General features: G+C 32.1%; 1 protein-coding gene and 1 long non-coding RNA gene across 4 annotated transcripts; both read left to right on the top strand.

Annotated features, from left to right (window-relative positions):
* Positions 1-3221: 3221 nt before the first annotated feature.
* LOC127733410 (uncharacterized) lies at positions 3222-7650 on the top strand. Its single transcript, XM_052242774.1, has 4 exons — positions 3222-3341; positions 4527-4637; positions 6050-6199; positions 7012-7650. Exons 1-4 carry the CDS (start codon positions 3222-3224, stop codon positions 7648-7650), a joined length of 1020 nt encoding a protein of 339 aa, XP_052098734.1.
* A 7002-nt stretch (positions 7651-14652) lies between these two features.
* On the top strand, positions 14653-15909 carry LOC127734086 (uncharacterized). Of its 3 annotated transcripts, none has more exons than XR_007997413.1 (3): positions 14653-14732; positions 15434-15475; positions 15896-15909. It is a non-coding gene; the product is annotated as an uncharacterized LOC127734086 (long non-coding RNA). The 3 variants fall into 3 exon arrangements; XR_007997414.1 differs by lacking the exon at positions 15896-15909 and adding an exon at positions 15616-15629; XR_007997415.1 differs by lacking the exons at positions 14653-14732; positions 15896-15909 and adding exons at positions 15268-15293; positions 15616-15629.
* Positions 15910-17959: the final 2050 nt, after the last annotated feature.

Here is a 17959-nt window from a genome sequence, read left to right as displayed (position 1 = left end):
ATGTTTTTTCCCCAAAATGTTGAGGTTGCGTCGTTTCTAGAGGGAAAACGAAGTCGGTGACCATATTTTTTTTTCACATCATCTTATTTGTTAGACAAAGAGGAAGAAATCATCATTTTAAACAAAAATTCTATGGAGTGAATCTCGTGATTTATACAGGAAACTGAAAAGTGTAGAAGAAAAATAAGGATTTTCCCTATATATTCAATGTAATTTAGTACCCTCTCGGACCATTTTGAAAATGGCTTTTTCTCGAAAACGAAGTCGGTGACATATACTTTTTTTTTAATTTTCTGATGTATATTTTCAAAATCTAATTGAATTCTAAATTTTAAACAAATCTATGGACTGGTCATTTACTGATCCTTGACCTTAATTGGTTTGCTATATAGAAGGTGTTTGACATTATTTGTTAAAGAAGTTGTTTGACATTTTAAAGATACACTTGGTTTGCTATATAGAAGGTGTTTGACATTTTATGTATACGGATGGTTTGGTATTGCGTGAACCCCTGTGGGTTCCCGCATATTAATTAGTTAGAAATATAGTCTATGGAGGAATATTCGGAACCCTAATATTTTGGAAGAGACTTTATACTAACCTCGGTAGCCGTACTAATGCGCACGCAATATAATTAAATAAAAATAGATTTTTGAGGGGATTTCTTATTATCACTTCCGGAATCCAAGCTTTCGCGCTGTTTACAAATACTAGAAAATCTTAAGACTTCTTAAGACAATCAAAATGGTTACTTAATCTTTTAATAATAACCATAGTTATTTTAAAAATGACAGAAACGGTTCCATACCCCGATATTAAAGCAGGTAGGCTATACTGAACTGTACACTTACCCAGAGATATTTTCCTTTGCTAATCTCACTAAAGTAGCAAAGACATATCAATCTATGAATATGATATTTTAATATTTTTATTGATGCTTGCAGGTGCGAATCTTGGATTCTAAAGGGGGACTGAAAAACAATTTTAAGAATGGGACTTGTCAAAAGCCTTGAAAAGGCTATGCATTAATACTTGCACTATATACATGTATGTATCTCCATATTAAAATGATAATTGCATTAATACACCTTATCGCTATTTGTCCGCCATTACTGGACATCACACAAGTTCCCGTAAAATTTTGATGTCATAATAGAAAATATCTGACGCCACAATGGAAAAGTGATTGTTGTATGATGCCAAAAGTTGAGCGGGACTGATTCTCGGGTCAAGCGGGATTAGCGATAAGGTGTATGGGGCCCCCAGATTGATTGATTGATTGATAGGTGTTTAACGCCACAGCACTATTGTGCCTAAGAAGATTATGATTCAGATTGTCAATGAGACAACTCTCTGTCGGACACCAATTGACATAGAAGTTAGCTATAGGTCACGGTAAGGCCTTCAACAATGAGTTAAACCCACACTGCATAACAATTTATAGATATTGATTATATATACACTTAACTCACATGTCCAATGCAAAAATCAGTAAAAAATATCCTTTTCAAATATGCTATGAATTGTTCAAGCTTGATCATGATGTTCTATTATATTCTTATTTACTTACCTACAAGGGTTTAAAATAATGAATTCATTACTTCACGATTAAAGGCTTAAATCCTGCATTTAAAAAAAAACATTTAATAAAAAATATACTGGTAACCTAATAAATGAAACACACTCATGCTAAATAAAATATTGGGTATAAGTCGGTTAAGTAGGAGTTGGCGAATGTACAAATTGTTGTTTATCTTCAGTTTATTATTGGTGGAAGATGCTGGATTGCTTTAGTAGGAAAACTGACTATCCTAGTCAATTGAGATTGGAATCCAGCTCACCTGCCATAAGTGAGCCCCCTAGAAACACAAGATTAGGTGTGAGACTTGCATAAAGTCTATGCATTTTAATTGATTATTATGCTACTAAGCTACTGACCCCCCTAAATAGACCACTTTCAAATTCATGCACTTTCTGGTAAATTTCGTGTCTTTATGCTCATGTAATTAAGTTACAGTAAGCACTGATTGTAAGATGATGTGGTTTATGCCGATTGACCTTGGGTCAGCCGGTGTAACTCATTCATATAGTCAATGATTTCTCTTGGAAATTAACTTATTGTTATACATTATTGCTTTTTACCAAGGTGAGCAAGACACAAATCCAATTACAATTTGAGATCCAAAGGCACTTTATAGCTTGTTTGCTGGCTCAAATTTATTTTTGAAGCAAAGAAGGTATTCTTGCTAGCCCAGTATTATATGTAAAATAAAGAACTTGATCACTCTAGTAGTAAGCTGGGCTATCTTTAAGAAAATCAATCTTGCATCATCGTGATCATTCTTAAGTGCAGTTAGCACTTCCATAAATCAATTAAATTTGATTCACAGGTAGTACATGAAGATAAAAATGGAAAACTAGTTCACCATACAATATCCAGACCAAAAATATTTACTCTAAATTCAGGAAATGAATAACGCAATTTACTGTTTATATTAAGGATAAAAGTGGATAAGTTGTCTGCTTACAAGTTACTTTAATAATCCATGTCTTATTTTTATCAAAAGCTACTGATGCAGATCATGTCAAAAACCAATGGGAAGATTTGTTTCTGGATGACACACGTCCTAATGCATATAATGGATTTGTAAATACGAAAGACCAATTTGAAGAACTGAAATGGCACTATGAAGTAGATACAAAGTCAAATTTTGTAGCTGTAAAGACTTCAGTTAATTTTGGCAACACAGGTAAGAATGTAATTTTAACTATGAATTGTTTAAGATGTTTGGTTATAGCTGATAAAAATAATATACAAATGTCTAGTATTTAGTTTTACGGTTAACAAATTAATGTTTTCAGATATATGTATTAACATGATTAACATGATTTAAAGATGATTCATTGATGTTGCTGTTTTATCCCTGAGCAGCCTTTGTTGGGGCAAAGAACATGAGACACATGATAAAAAATGAACATGAATACTTCCTGCTATGAATTAGACTAACATAATGAGCCATTCTAATTAACAAGTTGACAGTTATACAGGAAGACAGGTCACTCTACAGATATGTATTGCAAGTCTTAAAAAAAAGGGTACAGGGTAATCACACAAGAGCACAACATAAAAAAATGCATGAACTAGGTTTTAATTCAGCATGTGTTGATATTTATTGGTCTGTTTTGTAGATATTAAGAAAAAACAGCACAAAATTCAGTGGATGGATTCTGAAAATGATGGACTTCTGCCTGACAATCCATACATTGTTTTATCAGTAGAAAGATATGAGTGTCATCATGGACCTGATAGAAATAAGGCAAAGAAGAACAAACCTGAAGCTGTAATTTAATATTTTCATCGGTTTATAAAAAGCAATATAATTGTATTTTAAAAAAACAACATTATTTATTTATACAAGCTTGAGAAACAGATGCATGTCTTGGCAGACTTTCCAAACCATAATTTATAATGAGTACAAATTTATGTTAAAATGCAATATCATACAGTACATAAAATTTGATTTGGATTTAGCTACAAAAGACAAAATCAATGCGTTTCAATTCTGTTCTGCAGGAAGTTCAGCTGGTTTACTCATAACTTGATTAATACCATTGAAATGTATTGTTTCAGGATACTATTTATATATACATGATGTAAAAAGCAAAGGATTATATGTACACCTTAATATCTAAATACTTTTAAATTTGTAGACCAAAATTTTTTAGCAGGTTTGTCTCCGAGCCAACCATCGTCTGAAGTATTATATAATAATAAATAGTTAGTGTATGTAATGTACTTTAAAACTTCATATAGTAATTGCTTTAATTAGTGTAGCTTAATTAATTAAACCCCAAATAAAGTTCCGTAGCTGGTTCCTTACGTCTACGTTTTGTAAGCAGGCGGAAATGGTTTTGTATTCAATTTTATGACAACTCAGCCCACGGCCATCTCGCACCTTTCAAACACTCTCACTAATTATAACAACTTGCATCACTTTATCAAACTCGCATCACTCAAAAAAAAAAAAAAATATAACAAACTTGAAGAAACTATCAACATAATGCATCAGTGCATAAAAACAGTGTGAGAAACACGAACCCAAGCTGTGTATCACTATAAACATTTCAAGTTATCCTTCAAGCTGCGCTCATGCAGGTTTTTTTCTAGTATGATGTAAATACGCGTATTGCGACTTATTAAAACCATTGTAGTAGAAATGTGTATTGTCAAATTTAACATTATTAAAGTTTTGTACTATAAGTAGCTTCGGATTTGTTTTACTTAAGGCAAAATACTGATTAAAAATTTTTAGAAGATATTTGCTAAAATTTTCTTTTGAAAATGTGAGGAATAAGTATGAGTTGGTTAATTTATGTACAGTTCAAATGTTGGGAATGTAACGTATAAGTGGTGCTCTATCCACATTTAGCACACATACTCTTAACATTTTAAATGTTATATGTGTTTGTGTTAATTTTGTAACTACAATGCAGTTTTAACAGTAAATACTTTTTTTCCAATTTAGGTTCCTGACCATGTTTATGGGAAAAAAAGATTTTTAATTCAGCCAACCAAGAAAATGGATTGTCCTGCAACAATTATTGCTAAAGAAGTTATTTTTTTCACAGACTATAAGGTATAAATCATTTAAATTTCTGTTGGAAACATTGTTATAAGTGTTGATCAGACAATGAGTTAACTTAAATCACACTTTTTGATATATTTATATATATATATATATATATATACTGATAGAAACCTTCATATAAAAAGAAGAACAGATATGGTGTAATCACACATTAGATTAACCAACCAATTCATATAACAATGACAAACACAAAACAAGATTCACCTGTCTGTAGTGGCATTCCGGATGGCATCACCTACACAATAAAGTAAGCTAATGGTGTCCCTTACAAAAAGTGTATTCATTTCAAATGGCTTTGAACTAGCTTTCAGTAACTGCTAGTATTTTGGTGCTTTGTGTCTATTATGTTTATGTTAGTTGTTATTATGCCTTATACCAATCTTTTGAGTTCAGTCAATTGCAACTGATTTTTACAGTTTGTTCTTATTTTGTGATGCAACATGACTGTCCAAGGTTAGGGGAGGGTTGAGCTTAACCCCACCACAAACGTTATGTGCTTGTCCCAAGTCAGATGCCTGTAGTTACATGATTGGTTTTGTTATGAATTAGGCCATTAGTTTTCTCAATTGAATTATTTCAAATTTTTTATGTCGAACCTGTTATAGTGTATATACAGTATGTGTTTTTCTCATTGTTGAAGGCCATATGGTTACCTATGACTGCTAACATCCACTTCAATTGAACTTTAGTGGATAGTTATCCCATAGGCAATCATATCACATCTCATTATTTTTATATTCATTGGTGAATTTTCATCCAACCTTACAAAAATATTGGGTGAGAGAGGATTTGATTTTTGATTATCAAAATGTGATGCAATTCATCCATTCTTTTTTCAGGGAAAGGGGGGGAGGGTATGATTATCTTTGCATTAATTTTGATTGGCCTAACTTTGGCTGTATTATGTTTTTGAATACATTCAATGTAAAAGGTCTTACTGTTTGCAACATTCATTAAAATTCAATTCACATTTCAATGATTAAATGATCATGTGTCCACATGGTCAGCTCCAAAATTGTTGAATGTGGTAGCCTTAGATTCCAGAAATTTTAATTATTTGAAAAAGGGAAAATACTATCCACAAATAAAGACTGGAAAACTGAGGGTGTAAGAAATTGTTCATTTAAATAACATAAACAGTACCAAATTTTGCTGCACCAGATGCGCATTTCAACAATCAATGTCTCTTCAGTGATGCTCGAGACCAAAATATTTGAAAATTCAAAGCTTATTAAAAGGACGAAGAGCTATAAACAAAAAAGGACAAAAAAGTAAAGCCAAAAGCCGGGCAAATAATCAAAGCTTTGCATGAGGGAGATATATTCCTTAATTTAAAACAATAAAGTTTTATTGCAAACTATGGGAGAACAGGTATTAATTTTTATTATCTGTTATTTCAGACATCTGTTTCAAAGTGGCAGCGTGAAAAAATTTCCAAAGACATTAAAACTGGCATGATGGACGACAAAAAGCTTAATCTGAAGATGGACAAAAGATTAGTGATTAAACTGCCAAAAAAAGAAGAACATAAATTCCATTTACAAGGAGAGGTAAGAGTTATTTCATTAAAATTAATTATTATATATTTTTCAATATTCACTAGAATGTGATATTCATCAGTTTTACTTCAAGAAACTTGCGATGTAATAACGTCAACATTCAACATAATGAATTTTGGATGAATGTTTTGTATAGTAAGGCAATTCATAAGATTAAAAAGCTTTACACTGTATTTACAATTCATATATTTTCATTGCCTTTGAATTGTTGTCAAACATAGAAGTTACAAAAACAAATGAACTTTAGTTCTTTTGTATCGAGGAGCTCTATGTATAGGCAAAAATTGCCGTTCCTGTAATTGAACACACTATTGCTATTGACGTAAAAGACAAAGAAAAATGAATTTGTGACATGCTATAACCATTTACAATAACATAATTAGGGTAGGAAGAAGATAAATTATTATGAAAATGTAATTATTGTGTGTGTTTTGTAGGAAAGAAGGAATTATAAATTTCATCTGTATAGTAAATTGATCACTGAACAAATTTAATTTTAAAATTTTACTTTTATTTAAAAAAATTGACTTTCAACAAATTGGAGTCAACATTTGTTTATGTTTCAATACTTTGTCAACTTTTACATTCGTTCATTTTCCTGTACAATGCTTATGCTCAGGTGCTAATCAACATTAACTTAATCACAAGTTATTGACATAAAGTTAAGTTTTCTAATTTAATTTAAAAAGCCTAGTGTTTATAAGCATCATAGTATTATGTTATTGTTTTACCAGTTCTTCTTTAGAAAATTTTTGAAAAAATTTGCATTTACATTGTATAGCAACAGTATATTCATATTTTAGATAGAAGAAATATCTATGCCAGTTGACAAAAGAATAGTTGCCAAAGTTGAGGATTATGTCACTGAGGGATTCATATCAGCTTCATGTATCCGCATGTTGTTGGACACATTCGTTCGAAAAGAACTTTTTGCTGGACAGAGATCACCATCTTGGACAAACAGACGATTTTTTCCCAGCCAGAAAGATGTGTCAAATTTGATATATTCAACCAGGCTAAGGGCAGTCAAGTCAAAATTCGATCAAGAAAATTTAGTTGGATGTGTTGAGGAATGGAGACGGGAAAACCCAGATGACTTGATTGACTTTAGTCCATCAGATGATACATCAAGACTGTTGTTCATCTATCAATCAAGACAACAGAGGAGATTGCTGCAACGTTATGGCAATGAGATCTGCTTCTTAGATGCTACCTATAGGACCACAAAGTACTCTGTTCCTTTATTTTTCCTTTGTGTCAAAACCAACATGGACTATGCTGTTGTTGCTGTTTTTGCCAGCCAATTTGAAGACACCAAAACCATAGCAGCAGCTTTAGGAAAGATAAAGGAATGGAATTCTGAGTGGAATCCACAGTTCTTCATGGTGGACTACTGTGAAGCAGAAATAAATGGTATTGGAACATGTTTCAAAGGTATTTAACATTATGTTGAAGTCATGCATAACAGTTTATCGTTTAATTCTTTGCATTTGGCAAATGAGAAAAAGAAAACAATAATTAACTTTAAACCTACCAAGAAGGAAATCAATTGTAATACAGGAACAAGCTAAAAGATATTTGTCACCATCTAATCCCAAATTGGTGCCAAAAACTCTTCAAATACACTACTTCTTTTCCTATTCTAATGCATAGTAAAAAATTATAATTGCATTTTGCTGTTAAAATGCCATAAAATTCAAATGATATAAAAATCAGCTAAGTAGAAAATGACAAATTTTTTACGTGGAATAATTCAGTATTTTAGATTTCAAGAATTAATTTGACTCATTAAAAGTTTAATCTTTAGAGTTATGGCATATCAACGTTAGATTGGAAGGAAAACATAAGCCAATAAAAAAAGTGAGATACACCAAAATTGCATTAGAATAAGACAGTCATGACAGGTACTTGTACTGTAAACAGAAATTACATTTAACAAATGAAAAATGGCAGTTAAACAGATTAATTTGAATTTCTAAATATTTGAATCAAATTAAAAGTTAATTTAGAATTTACCCTTTTCTCATTTGCACAGTTGTTTTAAGCATGATGTATGATTGATATGGTCTTGAAATGAAGGGATAGAAATAAGCACTCTCATGCTGGCCTGTTGGAAGTAATTAAACAAAGGGTCAGTAAGAAAATAAAGTAATGTGCTTGCTGGGCTAGCTTATGTCATTATTTCAGGATAAATGAAATGCTTGTGTATTATTATTTAGGCCTGTAGATCTGAAGGTCAGCTTGCTAGCTTGTCCAGTTAAATCTTGAGTCTTATTTCTACCTCTTAAACAATAATGAATCAAATTATGAATGAGCAATTAACACTGTTTCAGCCAGTATTAAAAAAGAGGGCATGGTGCATTTATCAAAAGGGGCATTTAAGCATGTAAAATCATTGGGGGGAAAAAGAAATCAGCATGGCCCTCTCAGTTTGTGTGTTTTTCTCAAATTGACAATATCACCATGAATAAAAATATTTTATAAAACTCAAAACCAGAGTTATTGCATAGACAGAAATTGTTTACCTAATGCAATAAGTTTTCTCCATATTATAACTTAAAGTTCTGGAATGTCTGTTTGAAATGCATAAAAAAATATATTTCAATTTCAAAGTAATTAAAATGTGACAGTGAGTTTTGCTGCAATGTGTAGTGTGTTATTTTTATCATCATTATCATGTTTGCATTTTAGTACTGTTACTTTCTTGTTGGGGACTAGTCATCCTTCATGGGGGTGCACTACTGTTTTCGTGACATTTTCTTTATTTGTATTATACTAACTTTGTACTTCCATGGGGTCTCTTGTCAAATTATTTAATATTGGTACAGACATGGCCATATTCATTTCAGCATTCATATAATTGAAAATTGCAGAAACCATACCCATTCATATTTGGATATAAATTATTATGATGCTAATTCAAAACAGTGAATATTTTAGAACATTGTTTATATATATATTTGGCAAGTTTATTTACCAAATATTGTAAACCAACTTGTTTCGGTGTTTAGCCTTTTTTTTAATGGAATTGTGATAATTTATTTTTCATGATTTTCTAACTTAATTGATGTAATTATGAAAAGGAAGATTAAAGTTCACATATTCATGAGGATTTATAAAAGTGTTATCTTCTTCTTTCTGGCCAGTGATGCAAAAAACAGCTGCTTTTAATTTACAGTAATGTATTACACACCTCATAAATTAGATTCATTCCAGTCTCACATCTGTATCTACCTTTTATAGGAAGGTACCCAGTTTGTTAATTTTTTTATATTGCTTTAACTTAAACATGTTTTGCTTGTTTGTTTTAAAAATTATTATTTCATCAGAATAGCTGTAACAAGACTTCAAATTACCATGGTTGGTCAATATGAAACTCGGAACTGTTTCACCTGAAATCACCTGGCACCTGCAAGGTCATTTTGGGAGGATATGTTATGACATGCCAAAAAAATTCCAAGAAATCAACTGGATGTTGATACAGGTATATGTAAGTAACAAATAAGTCTTATTCTTTTCAAGGTTACAAACTTGCCACCTGTTTGTGGTCTTCAAAAATTTGAACAACAAAATTTAATCGAATAAAAATGACAATACAACAATGAAAATGTACTTTACACGCCTTCTACAGTAAAAGATTATGAAATAATTCATATTGGACATCAGAATATAAATTTTTAAATCATCTTATAATTAGTAGGGTGTATGAGATATTAATGATCTTCTATAGAACAAGATAAGTTCAGGGCATCTAATTTTTCTTTTTAGTGTGCAAAAAAACCATAGAAGAAAATTAAAACTATAATATATTACTTGTAGTGGGTTATCATGAACACTTTTAGCATGTTGCTGCAGTAAATCTAAACAATTGTGGTATTAAATTTAACACAATTTTGTGGTTGATTATGGTAATATAAAAATAAAGAATAGAGCATAAACAAACATGAGACCCTACATCTTATACGCCAAAAAAATGCAAGACTTCAAATAGACAGCTGTAATTGTGAATTTAAACAATTTAGAAGTCTAATAAATAATGAATGCTATTTCATTAAAACATATAAGGTACAATTATCAATTGTTATGAATTATCAAAAGGCAGTTGGGATTTTAAATTTTGAAAAACTTGTTCAAGGTTGTGTTCCACTGAAAAAGTCATTTGATTATGGTTATAAGGTTTGTGAATAAATTTGGTATATTACTTTTATAGATGCTCATCAAAATTTTGAAATGATTTCAACTAGATATACTAGATAATATCTCATATGTTTTAATGTCAAATTCTTAGGTATGCATGTCCCAATGCATGCAAGATAGCAATAGACTATTTTACAGCATGTTGAATGTGAAGAATGAATTGTAGTACTTTAAATGTCTTAAATTTATATTGAATATTGCAGCCTTTCCATTATGGATTCAGGCAATCCTTGTAATTTCAGTTGAAATATATACATATATAGAATAAAGGACTTTTGTTTTTGATACTGACTCTATCATGGTAAATTATCAGGTGAGTCCTTTATTGTGTCAAATTACAACAGATCACATTTTCTGTTTAATAAAGTTTGTTTTAAATTTTGTCACAAATGAAGTAAACATGGAGTTCCCTTGCACAAAGAAATGAAAAATTGATCAGTCTTGGATATGTTTCATAATTTCTGCTTTGAACTTGTCTAAAACAATGCAGAAAACATGGTAACATACAAGTAGGTCTAATATCCATAATATTCAACATGTTTTATGACATGTTGAGACCCAAAAAGTGAAAAAGTGAAAAAAAGCCATTTATTTCAACCTAGACCAGGATTATGAAATGTTGAAGGCTCCAGGGTAAACTGTTTGTACTTTAAATAGTTTATAGATAGTTCTTTCATTGACAATCATACCACATAAACTCATTTTTATTTGGTTATCACACAAGCATTATAGAATGCATGTGTATTTCATATTTTTTGCTTTATAGCTTCTCTCATGAGATGGCTGCACCTTTCCAGTTACTATTTATGTGTTGCATCTAAATATGAATTGTAACACTTTATAGTGACTGAAGAGGTTAAACAAATCCTTCTCAAGAAACAGAAAAAGAAGATGCACCAGCTGACTAAACAGTTCTGCTTATAAATGAAAACTCTACAAAAAGAGCTATAGAAAACACCGCATATATCACTGTGAGTACACATCATAGGAAAAATAAACAAAATACCAATAAATATATATATATATATAACGTCCTCCCCAAACGGGACTGGAACCTGTACTTTTCACTTCTAACTTCTACGACAACACCGCCTAGCATTGCACAGACACTTATCCCCTCCTCTATCAGTAGGTGACAAAAATAAGCTTTCATATATAAAATATTAAAAAATATATATTAGTAAAAATGGTCAAGAAATTCGATCATTAGAATTTGATATTTCCTATAGTCATATAAAAGAAATGCTTCACTATTTTTTTCCAAATTTCAGAATGCAAAGTCCTCATCTGTGATTTTCACAGAGAACAGGCCTGGAGTAGGTGGCTGAAGGCTTATAGGCATGGCCTTCAAAACTGTAAAGACGATGTGATAGCTATCCTAAGGAGAGTAGCCAGGGCCAAAAATGAGGATGAATACCAGCTGTCTATGACCAACCTAAAATCCAGCATTTATTGGCAAAATCATAAAGAATTTCGAGATTGGTTTACAAATACATGGCTAAAGAATGTGAAGGTAAAAAGAAATTATTGAATGAATCAAAACATTACAGATTAATTAGAATTTCACATTTAAGTCAACTCATTATGCCCCTTTTATAGTCAGAGCTTTCATAGAGAAAACTTTCAGAGTCTAATATACATAAAAATTTTGCAACCAAATTATATAAAATGACTATTTTTTCCTCACATGTTGGAACTTGTTATCAATATGTTAATTCCTTTGTTATTGCAGATGTGGTCATGGTTGTTTAGACAGGAACGCCTTAATGTAAAAATAAACACAAATAATGGTGTCGAAAGACAGAATCGCACCTTCAAGTATGACTTCCTTACTAGATTCACAGACAGAACACTGACTGGAATGCTGACAACTGTAATCAAGAGATTTTTACCAGATCAATATAGAAGGTAATTAAAATAGACTTTCAAGACATTATAATTATTAGGACTTATAATATGGTTGACTATCTCAGTAACCTGGCAGTAGGTTCTACACTTATATATAACCATACAACACTTGTTCTCAGTAAAACAAAACTCATATAACATGGTTGACTATCTCTCATGTTCACACAGGTTATGGAGGTTAGTATGGACATTAGACTAACTTCAGTAACCTGGCAGTAGGTTCTCCACTGATATATAACTGTACAACACTTGTTCTCAGTAAAACAACACCCATATAATATGGTTTACTATCTCTCATGTATAAACAGGTTATGAAGGTTAGTATAGACATAAGACTAACTTCACTAACCTGGCAGTAGGTTCTACACTGATATATAATCATACAACACTTGTTCTCAGTAAAACATCAATCATATAACATGGTTGACTATCTCTCATGTATAAACAGGTTATTGAGGTTAGTACAGTCATAAGACTAACTTCAGTAACCTGGCAGTAGGTTCTCAACTGATATATTACCATAAAACACTTGTTCTCAGTAAAACAACACTCACATAACATGGTTTACTATCTCTCATGTTCACACAGGTTATATACGATAGTATAGACATTACACTAACTTCAGTTACCTGGCAGTATGTTCTCCACTGATATATAACCATAAAACACTTGTTCTAAGTAAAACAATACTCATATTACATGGTTGACTAACTCTCATATTCAAAAAGGTTATGGAGGTAAGTATGGACATTAGACTAACTTCAGTAACCTGGCAGTAGGTTCTCCACTGATATATAACTGTACAACACTTGTTCTCAGTAAAAAAAACACTCATATAACATGGTTGACTATCTCTCATGTATAAACAGGTTATCGAGGTAAGTACAGACATAAGACTAACTTCAGTAACCTGGCAGTAGGTTCTCCACTGATATATAACTGTACAACACTTGTTCTCAGTAAAACAACACTCTTATAACATGGTTTACTAACTCTCATATTCAAACAAGTTATGGAGGTTTGTATGGACATTCGACTAACTTCGAAACCTGGCAGTAGGTTCTCCACTGATATATAACCACACAACACTTGTTCTCCGTAAAACAACACTCATATAACATGGTTGACTATCTCTCATGTATAAACAGGTTATGGAGGTTAGTATAGACATAAGACTAACTTCAGTAACCTGGCAGTAGGTTCTACACTGATATATAATCATACAACACTTGTTCTCAGTAAAAACATCAATCATATAACATGGTTGACTATCTCTCATGTATAAACAGGTTATTGAGGTTAGTACAGACATAAGACTAACTTCAGTAACCTGGCAGTAGGTTCTCAACTGATATATTACCATAAAACACTTGTTCTCAGTAAAACAACACTCACATAACATGGTTTACTATCTCTCATGTTCACACAGGTTATATAGGATTGTATAGACATTAGACTAACTTCAGTTACCTGGCAGTATGTTCTCCACTGATATATAACCATAAAACACTTGTTCTCCGTAAAACAACACTCATATAACATGGTTGACTATCTCTCATGTATAAACAGGTTATGGGGGTTAGTATAGACATTAGACTAACTTCAGTAACCTGGCATTAGGTTCTCCACTGATTTATAACTGTACAACACTTGTTCTCCGTAAAACATCACTCATATAACATGGTTGACTATCTCTCATGTATAAACAGGTTATGGAGGTTAGTATAGACATAAGACTAACTTCAGTAACCTTGCAGTAGGTTCTCCACTGATATATAACTGTACAACACTTGTTCTCAGTAAAAAAACACTCACCTAACATGGTTTACTTTCTCTCATGTTCACACAGGTTATATAGGTTAGTATAGACATTAGACTAACTTCAGTAACCTGGCAGTAGGTTCTCCACTGATATATAACTGTACAACACTTGTTCTCAGTAAAACAACACTCATATAACATGGTTCACTATCTCTCATGTATAAACAGGTTATCAAGGTTAGTACAGACATAAGACTAACTTCAGTAACCTGGCAGTAGGTTCTCCACTGATATATTACTGTACAACACTTGTTCTCAGTAAAACAACACTCATATAACATGGTTGACTATCTCTCATGTATAAACAGGTTATGGAGGTTAGTATAGACATAAGACTAACTTCAGTAACCTGGCAGTAGGTTCTACACTGATATATAATCATACAACACTTGTTCTCAGTAAAAACATCAATCATATAACATGGTTGACTATCTCTCATGTATAAACAGGTTATCAAGGTTAGTACAGACATAAGACTAACTTCAGTAACCTGGCAGTAGGTTCTCCACTGATATATTACTGTACAACACTTGTTCTCAGTAAAACAACACTCATATAACATGGTTGACTATCTCTCATGTATAAACAGGTTATGGAGGTTAGTATAGACATAAGACTAACTTCAGTAACCTGGCAGTAGGTTCTACACTGATATATAATCATACAACACTTGTTCTCAGTAAAAACATCAATCATATAACATGGTTGACTATCTCTCATGTATAAACAGGTTATTGAGGTTAGTACAGACATAAGACTAACTTCAGTAACCTGGCAGTAGGTTCTCAACTGATATATTACCATAAAACACTTGTTCTCAGTAAAACAACACTCACATAACATGGTTTACTATCTCTCATGTTCACACAGGTTATATAGGATTGTATAGACATTAGACTAACTTCAGTTACCTGGCAGTATGTTCTCCACTGATATATAACCATAAAACACTTGTTCTCCGTAAAACAACACTCATATAACATGGTTGACTATCTCTCATGTATTAATAGGTTATGGGGGTTAGTATAGACATTAGACTAACTTCAGTAACCTGGCATTAGGTTCTCCACTGATTTATAACTGTACAACACTTGTTCTCCGTAAAACATCACTCATATAACATGGTTGACTATCTCTCATGTATAAACAGGTTATGGAGGTTAGTATAGACATAAGACTAACTTCAGTAACCTTGCAGTAGGTTCTCCACTGATATATAACTGTACAACACTTGTTCTCAGTAAAAAAACACTCACCTAACATGGTTTACTTTCTCTCATGTTCACACAGGTTATATAGGTTAGTATAGACATTAGACTAACTTCAGTAACCTGGCAGTAGGTTTTCCACTGATATATAACTGTACAACACTTGTTTTCAGTAAAACAACACTCATATAACATGGTTGACTATCTCTCATGTATAAACAGGTTATCGAGGTTAGTACAGACATAAGACTAACTTCAGTAACCTGGCAGTAGGTTCTCCACTGATAAATTACTGTACAACACTTGTTCTCCGTAAAACAACACTCATATAACATGGTTGACTATCTCTCATGTATAAACAGGTTATCGAGGTTAGTACAGACATAAGACTAACTTCAGTAAACTGGCAGTAGGTTCTCCACTGATATATAACTGTACAACACTTGTTCTCAGTAAAACAACACTCACCTAACATGATTTACTTTCTCTCATGTTCACACAGATTATCGAGGTTAGTACAGACATAAGACTAACTTCAGTAACCTGGCAGTAGGTTCTCCACTGATATATAACCATAAAACACTTGTTCTCAGTAAAACAACACTCTTATAACATGATTTACTAACTCTCATATTCAAACAAGTTATGGAGGTTAGTATGGACATTAGACTAACTTCAGTAACCTGGCAGTAGGTTCTCCACTGATATATAACCATAAAACACTTGTTCTCAGTAAAACAACACTCTTATAACATGATTTACTAACTCTCATATTCAAACAAGTTATGGAGGTTAGTATGGACATTAGACTAACTTCAGTAACCTGGCAGTAGGTTCTCCACTGATATATACTAATAACCACACAACACTTGTTCTCCGTAAAACAACACTCACATAACATGGTTGACTATCTCTCATGTATAAACAGGTTATCGAGGTCAGTATAGACATAAGACTTACTTCAGTAACCTGGCAGTAGGTTCTACACTGATATATAACCATACAACACTTGTTCTCAGTAAAACATCAATCATATAACATGGTTGACTATCTCTCGTGTATAAACTGGTTATCGAGGTTAGTACAGACATAAGACTAACTTCAGTAACCTGGCAGTAGGTTCTCCACTGATATGTAACCATACAACACTTGTTCTCAGTAAAACAACACTTTTCTAACATGGTTGATTATCCCTTATGTATAAACAAGTTATGGAGATTAGTACAGACATTTATGCTCTTTGTCTTGTAATGCATATTTTTTTGTAGTTATATCTCAAGCAACCTGAAGTCATCCAACCAGTTTAAGGCCTACAATGTAGCCTTGCCACATTTCCTTCACAACAGGCCAAAGGATTTCATTGATCATTGTAGATCTCGAATTAGATCACGGGAGGAAGTTGAAGGAAAGATGATAAAAAATGAAACATCATATACAGTAGAAAGTCTTTCAAAGCCGAATGTAAAATACAATATATTTCTTGGGGATGACACTGAAGTCCCATCTTGTCAGTGTCAAGACTGGAATTCAACCCACTGGCCTTGTAAACATATTCTGGCAGTGGTACTGCATCATCCAGATTCATCTTGGGAACACGTGGCTGGGCATTATCGTGAAAACCCACTCTTCACCATTGATGAGCTATGCTACCAAGATGTTGGACTTCACAATTTTAATGAAGTTGTTGATTCAAATGCAGATGATACTGTTTTTGAAAACATTACAAAACAAGAAGTTTCTGATGAAACAGATGTACATGTAGATTGTAAGAATTGGGGAATAGTGATTAGGGAGGAAATTGAAAAAATTAAAACACTTAGTTACATGGATATTCCAAATGGAATTTTGAGGCAAACAGTATCAAATCTTCAAACAATCAGGAAAGAATTAGACCAGGCAGCTCCATCTGAGTGTAACCTGCCTGTGTTACAGAATAATATAAGTGTTAAATCAGCCACTACAGCGCCATTCAGAATAACATCTTCAAAAGCTAAATTGGGTAACTACTTACAAAATTAACGCTTTACTCATCCAATATTGTAAATTGTGTTTTTGATCTTTATCAATCTCTAATGTTATATGTTTCTTTTATTGTGTTTCAAAATTAGTTTCAAAAAGAGCTGAATATATTCTCTCTTTTAATTATGTAATAAAAACATTATTAGAGCACATCAAAGAGGATTTTGACACCTTATAGTTTTCACTTTGTCTTTGAAAAACAAGACGTATTATGGTATACCAATGTCCGTCCGTCTGTCTGTACATCAACACTTCATACCATAACTTGAATTTGCTTTAACCAATTCTGAGTTCTAGAGTTACAGAACTTTAACTGTTACATTTAAGACATTTTTTTCACAATTTACGCACTAACTCCCATATTCTTGAATTTATTTCCTCCAAACTTAATATTATTGCGAGAATTTAATGAAATGAATCTCCCTTTTGATTTCATAAATTTTCTAGTTTGTTGCTCCAGAGTAACAGAACTTTGATTTTAAGATTTTAATATTTTTTTTACATATTGTACCATAACAGGGTATGCTTGGATTGATTTAGTGTAAACTTTACCTACTTTTTTGTGAATTGGTGAACATAACTAACTGTCGTTTATAAG

The sequence above is a fragment of the Mytilus californianus genome, unplaced genomic scaffold (assembly GCF_021869535.1).
Source record: "Mytilus californianus isolate M0D057914Y unplaced genomic scaffold, xbMytCali1.0.p SCAF_3, whole genome shotgun sequence".
NCBI lineage: Eukaryota > Metazoa > Mollusca > Bivalvia > Mytilida > Mytilidae > Mytilus > Mytilus californianus.
Note: the sequence above shows the minus strand (reverse complement) of the source record. Positions and strands in the feature narration are given on the sequence as shown.

Excerpts from the sequence above, each read along its gene's own strand:
- LOC127733410 (XM_052242774.1), top strand. The coding sequence starts at position 3,222 with ATGGATTCTGAAAATGATGGACTTCTGCCTGACAATCCATACATTGTT. Across the intron at positions 3,342-4,526 it reads AGAAGAACAAACCTGAAGCT|GTTCCTGACCATGTTTATGG; the intron begins GTAATTTAATAT and ends TTTCCAATTTAG. Across the intron at positions 4,638-6,049 it reads TTTTTTTCACAGACTATAAG|ACATCTGTTTCAAAGTGGCA; the intron begins GTATAAATCATT and ends CTGTTATTTCAG.